The 12,121-nt window shown below is 28.4% G+C and overlaps 1 protein-coding gene across 1 annotated transcript in view; it reads left to right on the forward strand.

Moving 5' to 3' along the window:
* Nucleotides 1–12,121, forward strand: part of LOC142325297 (uncharacterized) — a 405,734-nt gene that overhangs the window by 372,725 nt on the left and 20,888 nt on the right. Inside the window, exons 3-4 of the mRNA XM_075366859.1 lie at nt 8,543–8,734; nt 10,472–10,573. Of these exons, the coding sequence (XP_075222974.1) occupies nt 8,543–8,734; nt 10,472–10,573 (294 nt within the window). The remainder of the gene's footprint in view (nt 1–8,542; nt 8,735–10,471; nt 10,574–12,121) is intronic.

The following is a 12,121-nucleotide window of genomic DNA, read 5'->3' on the forward strand; positions in this document are numbered from 1 at the left end:
TCGGACTTGATCATCATTTCATTTATTTGTTTCCAATCATTTAATCGCTCTTTGGTTTGGTATAATTCTTCTGATCTTAATTTGTGTGCATGTTCTCTAGTTTTCAAATTTTCTCTTTCTTTGTATTCATCATCCTCTCTTAATCTTTTTATTCTTTCTTTGGTTTTAACATTTTCTTTATATTTATCATCCTCTTTTAATGTTTTTATTCTTTCTTTGTTTGAAACATTTTCTTCCTGTTTATTCTTGGTTTTAACATTTAACACCAGTATACAGTTCACGAAACGGAATGGTTTAATTATTATTAACTTTTATTTATATGACACACCAGAAATCTGAAACTTTTTTTTTATCAGCAACTCACGAAGATACGAATAATAGTGATCTAGTAATACGAATAATAAAGGGACTTTTACTCTATCCTAATATTTCATGTGAGATTGTTGAATTAATAATTGTATAAATATTTGATGTTAATAAAAACTAATATTTCAGCAATTGTGTAACTGTCCACTTTATTAAAGAATTGGAGGATCGTATCTCACTTTCAAATGAAATAAATTTAAATGAAATGCAGCAAAAAAATGTGTATATGTAAATTAATAAACGTACAAGGAAGTCATTTGGTGTCCATATCAGATTTTTTGTTTGTGTGGAGGTACATTAGGTTAACGCATAAATGCCTCATATCGCCTGGTGCGCTCCACTGTACACCTTGGATAACTGATGTGTAACTGTGTGTTACATTCCCCTTGACTGTTAGTACGTTACGCAACATTGAGACAGAGATAAAACACATAATTTTTGTTATTTTTTTAATAATTATCTGGACGAAACAGTTTTTAAATCACTGCTGGATTTTAAATTAATTTAGGGCCATTTTTTATTTTTTGTGGAGCTTTTACAGCCCTATCTCATCTTTTTTTTGATTGATAATAATATCATTGGGTTTTCGTCCACAAAAAAACAAACTTTTCACTCTTAATTTCAATTTGCTGTTTGATATCGCAAAATTTAACGTAATTTATATATATATATATATATATATATATATATATACACATGAAATATGAGACTTATTACACCGATATTTTGTATTTTAATGATTTAAAATTTAAAAAATATTATTTTAATTGCTGTCTTTTTATTTTTTACAATTAGTTTTAAGGTGAGCGAAATTAAACAAAACCGACGTTGCAGAAATTGTAGTTTAAGAAAAATGCAAAAAAAATAACTTCAAGTGGCCTTTACATTAGATGAAATTATATAGTTGTACATACATCGGACTAAATTAAAAAAAAAAAAACCAAGCAACTAACACGGCTTCCAAAAATTTCCATTTATAGACATAATTGAAACATATGACATGCTTATAAATTACACATCTGATGTCACTGAACATCCGGAAATTATTTATTTATTGTAGGAAATACGTAAATTGATAAAAATTACATAAAATACATGAAATATACCGGTAATTATGTAAATATGAAATAAAAAAAACTACAGATACAATGTTAATGTGTATTAATAAAGATAAAAAATTACATGTGACGTATAACATGACGTAAAAATGTAAATAATCATTTTACTATCATTTACCTTCTCGTGTATTTGTTGTTCTGATAAGAAATAATCCATGAATTGCATTCTAATTCAGGTCATTGCTTTTGATAACCTATTTAAGGTGAGCCCTAATGGAAAAAAGTGGTATTAATAATAATAATTTTAAATGAGTGATTTTTACAATTTGGGTTTTTTGTGGTATATGATTCATTGTACCTAGTATCCAACCAATTAATATTTTCATTGCCTAACTGACGATTTCTGCCTGTCGGCTTCACAAAAGATGTTTTCTCTATTTTTTTTTTTTTATTAAAGCAAATAAATTTTATCAGATCTATATTGCTTGCAACATATTAATAAACAATTATCTGACATCGCGTATTTTGTATCCGTACAAAAAAACAACAGTGTCAACTTTTTTACTGCAAATCAGGGGCGGATCCAGCAACCGAATTTGGGGAAGAGCCATTGGGAGCATGGGTCACATTTTCCTACTCCCTTCTATTGGGTTGAATTTATAATATTTTATACACGTTTATTGGATACGAACTATATTCTGAACTATTTTTAAACACGAAAAGTCGTTTAAACAATTATTAGTATTGTTGTAAAAGAAGCAAAAAGGGACGGTTTCGACAAAATCAAAAAAGTGCTTTCTTCAATTTTATTTTGATTTATAAAAATTAAGCTGTAACTTATTCTAAGTGACCCTCACGGAGACTCCAGAACCAAAATTAACTTTAAGCTCGGACTGTATAGTCCTAACAACTTTAATCAAAACCGCCATGCAAACAATCAGAATTATATAATAATATAAGATGGAATAAAAAAATAATAAGATAAAGATTTAAAATAAGTTGATTTTTATTTGTTCATACATTTTAATATTTATAATAAATCCATTACAATCCAAAATTTTACACATTTTCGTACAATAATAATAATAATAATGATACAATAATTTATTTATAAAATAAATTCATCCCAATAATTACGCATTTTAGCATACCGATCGATAACGCGATCTTTATCAATTTATACGTTGATATGAATATGCATTAGAGCAAGTGACGTCAAACTCTCTTAATTACCTATTAAGAAAAAATATATATATACGTTAATTACAGAGTTGCAATTTGCAACTGGTTATTTTGACAATATAGTACTGGTGAAATGTTTTAATTCTTTTCAACTGGGTTTTCAAAATGCAAGGACTTCGGCAAGCCTTTGGGGGACATGGCCTTTGCCTGGATTCGCCACTGCTTCAGATGAAGATTATTCATAAAAGCCTTCAATTCTTCTGAATACATAAGAATTCAAACAAATTAAATAAATCATTTGCGATTTATAAAGCCTTCATGTTTTAATTAGTACCTTTCTATTCGATTTAAAAAAAATTTTTAAATTGTAAGTACGCATATTTCATGATCATTTCACTCTTAAAATGCAATTAAAAAACAACTTAAAGTATTATTTATTTCAATATACGTTATTTAATAGGTAATATTTTCAAATCGCAAAAAAGATTCTATTGCTTTGTTAAAATCAATTTAGTAAAACAATGGTAGAGAGCATCCTTAAAAATAGCTGTGTAGTAAAATAAAAATTACACATAATAGTTAACAAAATGGCTTATGTAGAAAAAGTAGCGTGGTGACACACCATTTAAAAAAAAAAAAAAAACATTGAAAAAATGTTGGTGTAAAGCACTTCGAGTTATGACAACCCTAACCAAGATGTTTAATTTTTGAGTTGCTATTTAAAATGTTCAAGTTACTTCCAATGTGAGCTGGATGTCTTATACCAAAAAATAGATCGTTCTTTGAGGTAGCATTTGCGATATTTTATTTTTTTAATGTTTCACTGTTGAACAGTAGATAACTGTTCAACAGTAAGAACAGTACTACTCTAGACTACAAAACTATTTAAAAAAATAAATAAAATAAAAACATTAAATGACCGCCATTTTGGATAAGGTTATCATAGTCTAAAGTTTTTTTATATCATATTTCTATTCTTAATGCCCTTTAAAATGATATGTGGTAACTTTACCTTTTCCATTTAAATATGTGAGTTTCCCGCACATGAAAGCTCTGGAGTTTGGAACATAATGGTCTTACACCAAAAATATGTCGTTTCATGGTAGGAACATTTGCTAAATTTCATTTTTCTATGTTGAACTAGTAAAAAAGCTATTTAACAGTTTCATACTTTATTATATATATGTATAATAATATATACACTTGACTGCTTATAATGGAAGTGGGTAACAATGGTGATCTTCCTTCAAACATTTTTATGGTAATTTTATAACAGTATTATATGAAATAACATATAACAGTTTTATATGAAATAAAAATAATATTAAAAAAAAATTCCATCCATTATAAAGGAAAAGATTAACATAATATTTATTTTTTAACAAATAGAGAAGTACAGGCTTAATAAGTTGTGTTTGAATAATTAATTTCTTCGGATAGTTACTTAACAATTAATTAATTAATAATTTTTTTTGAAGGATATTTTTCTACCATCTGAAAAAATGTAAGATTAATTATGACTGAAAAAAGGAGGACTAAGAAAAATCAATTGCAATCTTTGAATAGGTCTACTTAAGAATTTATTATTTTTTTATGTCATATAATGTAACTGACCTAACAATTCAAGTCAGTTCAATTCACGTTTCATAATGCAGTAATATCTACGTATTATTTATGCATGAGAACCGCTTGCCTGAGGACTAGTAAGAATCTAAACAATGCTACTATCAGGTTTTTCACAAAGCCTAACTATTAAATGAAAGATGAATGCAAGGCCATGAATTGTTGGATGGGTGACCAGTTGTTCTTTAAATCAATACCATCCATTAACCAACTAATGATCGAAAAGTTGGACAACAATACAAAATTAATATACCTCCATGTATACTGAATTACTTATTGCCATGATCATGGATAGAGGAAAACAAGTGTTCATTTATATCTTTTAACATTTTCCAACATCAATTATATTATAATAATTTTTACATTGCAGATTCATGCTTCCACAAATGTGTAATGTTATGTAAGACAATCCAAGCCTTATGTTATGATAAAAACTAAAATAATCTTCATATTAAGAAAAATAATTCGTTAAGACATAAACTTCAAAATTAAAGAAACATAAAAAAAAAATATTGTCATTTTTTATTGTTGGTATGACATATTATGATAAGAAATAGTAAAACTTCAAGTTTTACTTTTTGTTTATAAATACTTGTTTATAAAGTCTTCATAAATTAAATTAAAATATTTTTTTATTCTGATCGCTACGTAGTAACAAATTATATAAGATGACATCAGAAATTGATAAGTGTACTGCTTCAAGGATAAAAATTAAAAGTAGGTGGATAAACTGCAACCAAATTTGCCTGGATGGATCAAGAGAAACTGCAGCATAAACTTTGATCAGAGCAGCATCACAGAATACATAATTAATTATAAAGTAAAAATTTAAGTAGTTACAGTCCATACCAATAATTAAAAATAAATACAATAAACTGTATTTAGAGAAATATGTGAAGTTACTAAATATATAGACAAACTATATAATAAATCACAATTCCGAAGGTGTTAATGAAGATAGATTACTTAAATGTATATGTATTACATTAAATGGAGCTATAGAAAAATCAAGTGTTCTTTAAATGAAATGTTTAATTAATATTAATTAAAAACTCATCGACAAGTATTACTGTTTCTATAAAAAAAATCTTTTAATTTCATTTTAAATAGTTAGGTAATTTAAAAAAAATGGAAATGGAAGTAGAGTGTTAAAAATTGACGTAACTTTATGGAAGAATGTTTCCTTATTTTGTTACTGATTTAATTGAGGAAAATTGAGGAAAAATTGGTTACAATACAGCAGAGAATATTCATTGTCTCCCAATACATTAGATGTGCCAGTTATGGCTAGACCAAGAATGCCTATAGAAAAGTATGGTGTGGATGCACCAAACAAGTCATCCATCAAGCGACTATATGATAACTTCCAAGAGACAGGGAATGTGGCAGATGTACCCAAAAATGGTTGACTGAAAGTTCTAACACCAGAAAATTTATCAACATGCAAGCTACATATTTTGTTAGTCTGTGTGACACCTATCTAGCCAGTCTGGTCTCTGTTGGTAGTACCCACACGGTATTGCACAAGTGTTTAACGGTGCATCTGTATAGAATTCATGTTCTTCATGAGTTGTTACCTGCAGACACTGGAAAACGTATAGCTTTCTGTCAATGGTTCATGATATCTGTAACATCAGATGGGGAAGGACTCAGATGATTGGTTTTGGTTTGATGAGGCATGGTTTCACCTTGATGGATACATAAAAGCTCAGAATTCATACATTTGGTGTACTGAAAATCTACATCAGCTGCACGAGTCTCCTCTGCACGGACAAAAAGTGGATGTTTGGTGTGCAATTTCATGTCGGCGAATCTTCATGACATTATTTCATGGCACAGTGAACAGTTAACACTACATACAGATGGTGTAACAATTTGTAAACAATATACGTGCAGACCGATTAGAGTAAACATGGTTTTAGCTGGACAATGATATGGCTCATATCGCCAACAACACTATGACTTTCTTGGATCAGTGTTTTCATGGGCAAGTGATTTTGAAGGGGTTGTAGCCCTCTCGGTCTCTTGATTTATCCCCTCTTGACTTTTTCTTGTGGATATACCTTACAGTTTCTGCTTACAAAACTCATCCTCACACCATTCCCAAATTGCAGAGTGAAATTGAATGATGTGTCACTTCCTCATTCCTCAAAAAATGTTACAACATGTGTTTAATAGCATGCAATGTTATATTCAATTATGTGAATCGCATAATGGAGACCACATTCAACAGCTATTGTAACTTACTCTTTTTCCTATAACGTTGCGTCACCTTATGAACACTGTATCCTTCTGTACACTTATTGTAAGCTGAAGTATTGTGTTGAGTTACATGAAAACAATTGCGTTATTTGATCTGATTAAAGGTGGTTTTTTAAAAAGTGTGACTGGTTTTTTTTTTATAGAAAAGGTTGCACATTTATAATATAAACACATGAATTAGTTCAAATTTTGTATTTATTAAATATCAGTCCACACGATTTAGATTTATATTTAATATTTATTTAGATTAAAATTTATATAACAGGATTTTTCTCCTCAAAATACAAACAATCCTTGTGATGTGAAGTTATAGATGTGTGCCTTGATCCAAATTATCAATATTTCTAATTTCAAAAATGTTCATCAGGTAGTTTGTAAATGAAACAATAATGTTCTATGATAAATGCCATGCCTAACTCAGAATTTAAATCCAGGACCTTGCAGATGAAAAATTTATCTTACTTGATATTTTGTGAATTGTTCATTATTTTATTATATGTCCTGCATTTTTGGGATTATACTGCCTTAAAACAACTTATGGAGTGAGTGGAAAGTCCCTTTTTGCTAGTTATGAAATTATTAGGATAGTTGCAACTTAACGTTTTAGATCTAAAACATACGTGTGAGTTCCACCAGGTTCAAAGCCCAGCTGTACACAGCTCCATGTTCAGTTGTTCATCAGCAACAGCATAACAGGAGTGATCATTTCAAATACTGACCAAACAGTATTCAGTATGTTTTCAGACCTCTTCTTTTACAAAATCCCAGAGTACATTGTCAGGTATGGTGAGGTCAGACCTTCTTGCTGGCCAAGACAATGGAGCCAGTGACTCTTCTGACTTACATCCGATCCAGGAATTCTGAAAAATTTCATTGAGGCATCTGCAGACATTCAAAGCAAAATATGCTTTCCTGAAACATAATGATGTTGGCAATCCCTTTTATCATTAATTCTGGAAGCAACCACTCATCGATCATTCTCAGATAACTAGGCTGATTAACTGCACCATTGAAAAAACAGGAACAAGGAGTTGTTCAGCTGTCATTCCAAAATCAAAACATGAGATGGATAGTGTTTGATTTCCTCAAAAAGTTGAGGATCGTCTTTCACCCAGAAAAAAACATTTTGATTATAAGAGCTTTGATAAATCGCAGATTCATCTGAGAACATGATGTTTTTTTATTATTTGCTCTCAGAAAGCATTCAAGCTAAACTGACATGCATAAAAAAGTCGATCAAGGTCATTGTCACTCAAACTCATTAACAGTGACTGGTCGAAAATATTTAATTTTCAAGTCCTTCTGCATACGGTTTAGCATTAACAATCTTGGATTGCCTAACTCTGCAGAAGGATTGTGTATTGATTTCATCGATGATTGTTGAATCAATCCCTCTATTGCAGCACATGTCTCAGGTCAAGTGCTCAGCTTCCCACTGAATGGTACATCAAGAACACTTTCCATTGCAAAAGCCTTCTTCTCCCATGTCACTAATGTTTTTTTGTGATGGTAACGATTTCGCTAAAATGCACAAAGAAGTCATTCATAATGTTTTCCAATGTTTCACCAATCTGGTGAACTCACACACAAGCTAACAAACGCTCTTCAACAGTGCACGCATACTCATATCCACTGTTGTTCCACACTCAACTATGACTAAGGTCATTTCACCACAACAAAGAACACATCAGACGATCCCCATCACAGCTTATCGTCCCCATCTTTTCCAGCAGCAGTGAGTGATATCAGCAGTGAGAATTGGCAACAGTAGAGCCCTATTAAGCTGGATGTATTACTGTGTACAGGGACTTCCTGCTCACTCTGTACAAGTCCTTTATTGTTTGGCAGTTTGTCTTTCCAGCTACGTACTACTAATCGTGAGATGCTTATTATACGAGTAATTTGGGCAACAGTAACAGATATAGGTGTACATTGGTAGTTGAAATTCAAATCAGTTACTCAAGTGAAGGTAAAGGTAGTTTTTAATTCTATCTATTTTAGGGAGTAGTATTTAGAATGGAATATTTTATAATTGGTTAAATCTTTTTCAGATGTCTAGGCCTAAAAATTTAGCTAAATGGAGATACTGGAGTGTTGAGCATGATAATGAAATTGTAGAGGGTTTAGTGGAAGGTAAAAAAAATCCTAGCGTCCGTCCATTACGTAGGATACGAACCCAAATCAGAATCACACATGAACATTTTCGTAAATTACATAAAGATATTGCTACAGTATATTCTGCGGTAAGTTATAAAGAAAGAGTGATTAAATTTAATTTAAAAAAAAATGATTTTATAGTTATTACTAAACATTAATTAAAATATAATTGTAATTGATTGGATAAACTGTTATATTTTGCTTATCAACTTGTGTGGTAAATGGTAAGTAAAATTCAAAAAACTTATAAAAGAAATAAGTATCACAAACAACTTTAGAATAGGTTATCTTAATTTAGATGAGGTCAGGTTAGAACGTACATTAGGTTATATATAATAATCTAGAAAAACTATTTCATTCACCTTTTTCCTTCTTTAACATAAAAAAATGTTCATCATTATTTAAAATGATTTTATAGAAGTCACTGCCACAGTTATAAACTTATAACTAAATGAGTCAGCAGTAGTTTAACAAGAATATTTAAAAAATCACTACTGGTCCAGTCAGATCTCTGAGTTACTATGAACATCAAATATTTATATTTCATTAAAAAAATCATTCATTCTTACCTCAGTGATTTAATTGTTTTACTTATACTATAAATTAAAATAAAAAACTACAGAAAAATCTAGTTAATACTATAATAAATTGTACAGCATCCCCTTGCCATTTCAAATGGAGTTGTTGAACTGCATTTGATACAGTCACTCAAAAGAAATCTGTGCTATGTGGGTTATCAGCCCATCTTTTAATTCAGCCCAAACGACTGAATTAGCTCTCTATGTTGAAGTGTTCCGTAAAGAAAATACAACATGATAATATTAAATAAGAAACATTTTCTTGTTTATAAAAACTAATTATGAATAATAAATAATTATTTATATGAAATTTTATCCATATTTAATAAAGATAAAATCAGAAAGTTGAAAGAAACATTCATTACATTATAGACAAAAATAATATACCTATTCATTAAAATATAAATAATTTTTTTACAATACTAAATTGGTTTATTAATTTCTTAGCTCATGTATTGGTTGGAACATTGACAATACTATCATAAGATGTTATTCAAAGCAAAGGAAACATTGTACTAAGCCAAAATTTATAGTGTAGCCAGCCAATTTCTACTCTCCTCAAAAGCATATATTAATGGTAAATGCATAAATAAGCTAGACTTCTACTATGAAGAGATGTTCACTACCATGAATCTTTTATGAAAGATTATTGCTAATCAGCTGAAAATAACATAGTTTAAGATTAAAATACCTCACTAAAGTGGCATATTCCATTACCATTATTTCTGGTTATCTTTTAATAATAATAATCAATGTATAAAATTTGGTACAATTAAATTGATTTATGTGTCAGTTATCATATGTAGACTTATCTGGAAAAATAAATAATACATGTGTATTTTTTAAACAGAAAATTGACCTTCATTTTGACAAGTCATTAAAAGTGTCTATTTGTCAGAGATGCTTATAACTGTTTATTACTATTTTTTTTCTATTACAATCAAAATTAATTAATAATGTAATACTATTCCACGTGTGAGATATTTCCAGAAATAAAAATTTTATAAAAGAAGAATGTGTAAATTACAGTTAAGATTTGACACAGTGATTATTGATGGATATAGATTTGTTATAACTTCTGAACCCATATTATTATTTATGTTTAATATATCTAAGACGTCAAAAGTTATTCGCCTAAATGATACCTTTTAATGACCATTAACTGATATGATAAGGTGGCAAAATTTTAATACATTGTAATTAAAAAAAAATTATTTTAAAAATTACATTTTGTGTTATTTACAGGTAATGAAGTCATTAAAGAAAGAAGTTCATTATGAGTGGCTGCCAGAAAAACAATTGGATTGGTACAAGGATAATATAAGATGCTTAGATAAACGAACAAAGGTAAACTACATTATTTATGCAACATTTATAATTACGTTATAGAATTACATGACATGTTTAATCATGAACGTTAATCATTTAATTATTTATTACGATTGTATCATATTATTTACACTAAATGTAAGCACTGGATACAATACAAAATATTTCATTTGACTTTACAATTAATTTATCTCCACTTTTTTTAATTCAAATTAATTGTAGATAATTTATATGTATAATAAGTACTGGCATCATGATTATGAAGTATGAAGAATATAATGAAAAGTAATAAAAACTTAATTATAATTTGCAAGTATACTAGAGTGGCCGTAGCTATGAACTTATATTTTAATAAAATATCAGTTTCATTCTTAATTTATTTATTTAATAATTTATTCTAAATGTAAACTGCACATTGTGCTGAATAATTAAAACTGAAATACAAAATAAATACAGAGATAAATGTACAGATCAAAACCGACACTTGAAATAAATTTATAACCTATTGTATAAACACTGAGAAGGCTGTTTAAAAATAATAGATTATTTTTTGATTATATTACCGCACAAAAGATGTATGCGAAATAACATTCAGATGATCTAGATCAGCTTTGGAGTGAAAAAAAGTAATTGAAACTGCTAATTATTGAACTTCTTAGAACGAGTTTAAACCAACGTAGAACTCACATCTTATTAAAAATATCTAAATTTTTACTGCATTTGAATACAGATTCTGCGTAATCACAAAATCATTTTTAAAAATGGCAATTAAGCTAGCTTTTAAACCAATCACTGCGTTAAAAATCTTATATTTATTAATGTTTTATTAATTTTCATGATATAATAGAATCTGTTGGAAAATAATCAAATTAAAGAAAAATGAAATAATAATAATTTTAAAAAAAATTTAATGTTAAAAATTAAACATTACAAGAATTACCGAACAGTTTTACATGGTTTATAACGAAATCTATGAGTGGTTTATTATTTGATAGGAGAATCTTTACCATTAATAGATAGCATTTCTATTAATAGTAAAGATTCTCCTATCAAATAATAAACCTCTATTTTTCTATTTTACTAGTGAAAGTTTAAGTATACCTCTTAGTTGATATTCTTATGACACCTCAAAATTCCAAATTTAACTCAACAAAAGGTTTTATTTTATATATTGTTCAGACGTTTAACAGTACCATCATCATTTGAAATTTATTTATTTATTCAGTATCAACTTTATTTAACTCCTTCTTTAATTTTTTTACTAAGATTGCTTTTTAGATTTATTATAACAACCATCTTGCATTCTTTTTGTTAACATTCTATTTATACGATTAATTTAGGATTAAGATAATATATATACCATACTATATATTTAATTTTTTTATTAAACTCATGGAGAAGGTGTGAATTTTTCTGTATTGTACATAAATAATTTTATCAAAATGATCAGGATTTTATATTGCTACAATATGCATACACGATTAAAGCATAAAAACTGTGGTGCTGTACTATGATGTATAAAAAAGTGATTTCTGTATACATTATCTATTATTAAAGTTTTGTTCA

This window comes from Lycorma delicatula, chromosome 5 (assembly GCF_047948215.1).
Source record: "Lycorma delicatula isolate Av1 chromosome 5, ASM4794821v1, whole genome shotgun sequence".
Taxonomy (NCBI): Eukaryota; Metazoa; Arthropoda; class Insecta; order Hemiptera; family Fulgoridae; genus Lycorma; species Lycorma delicatula.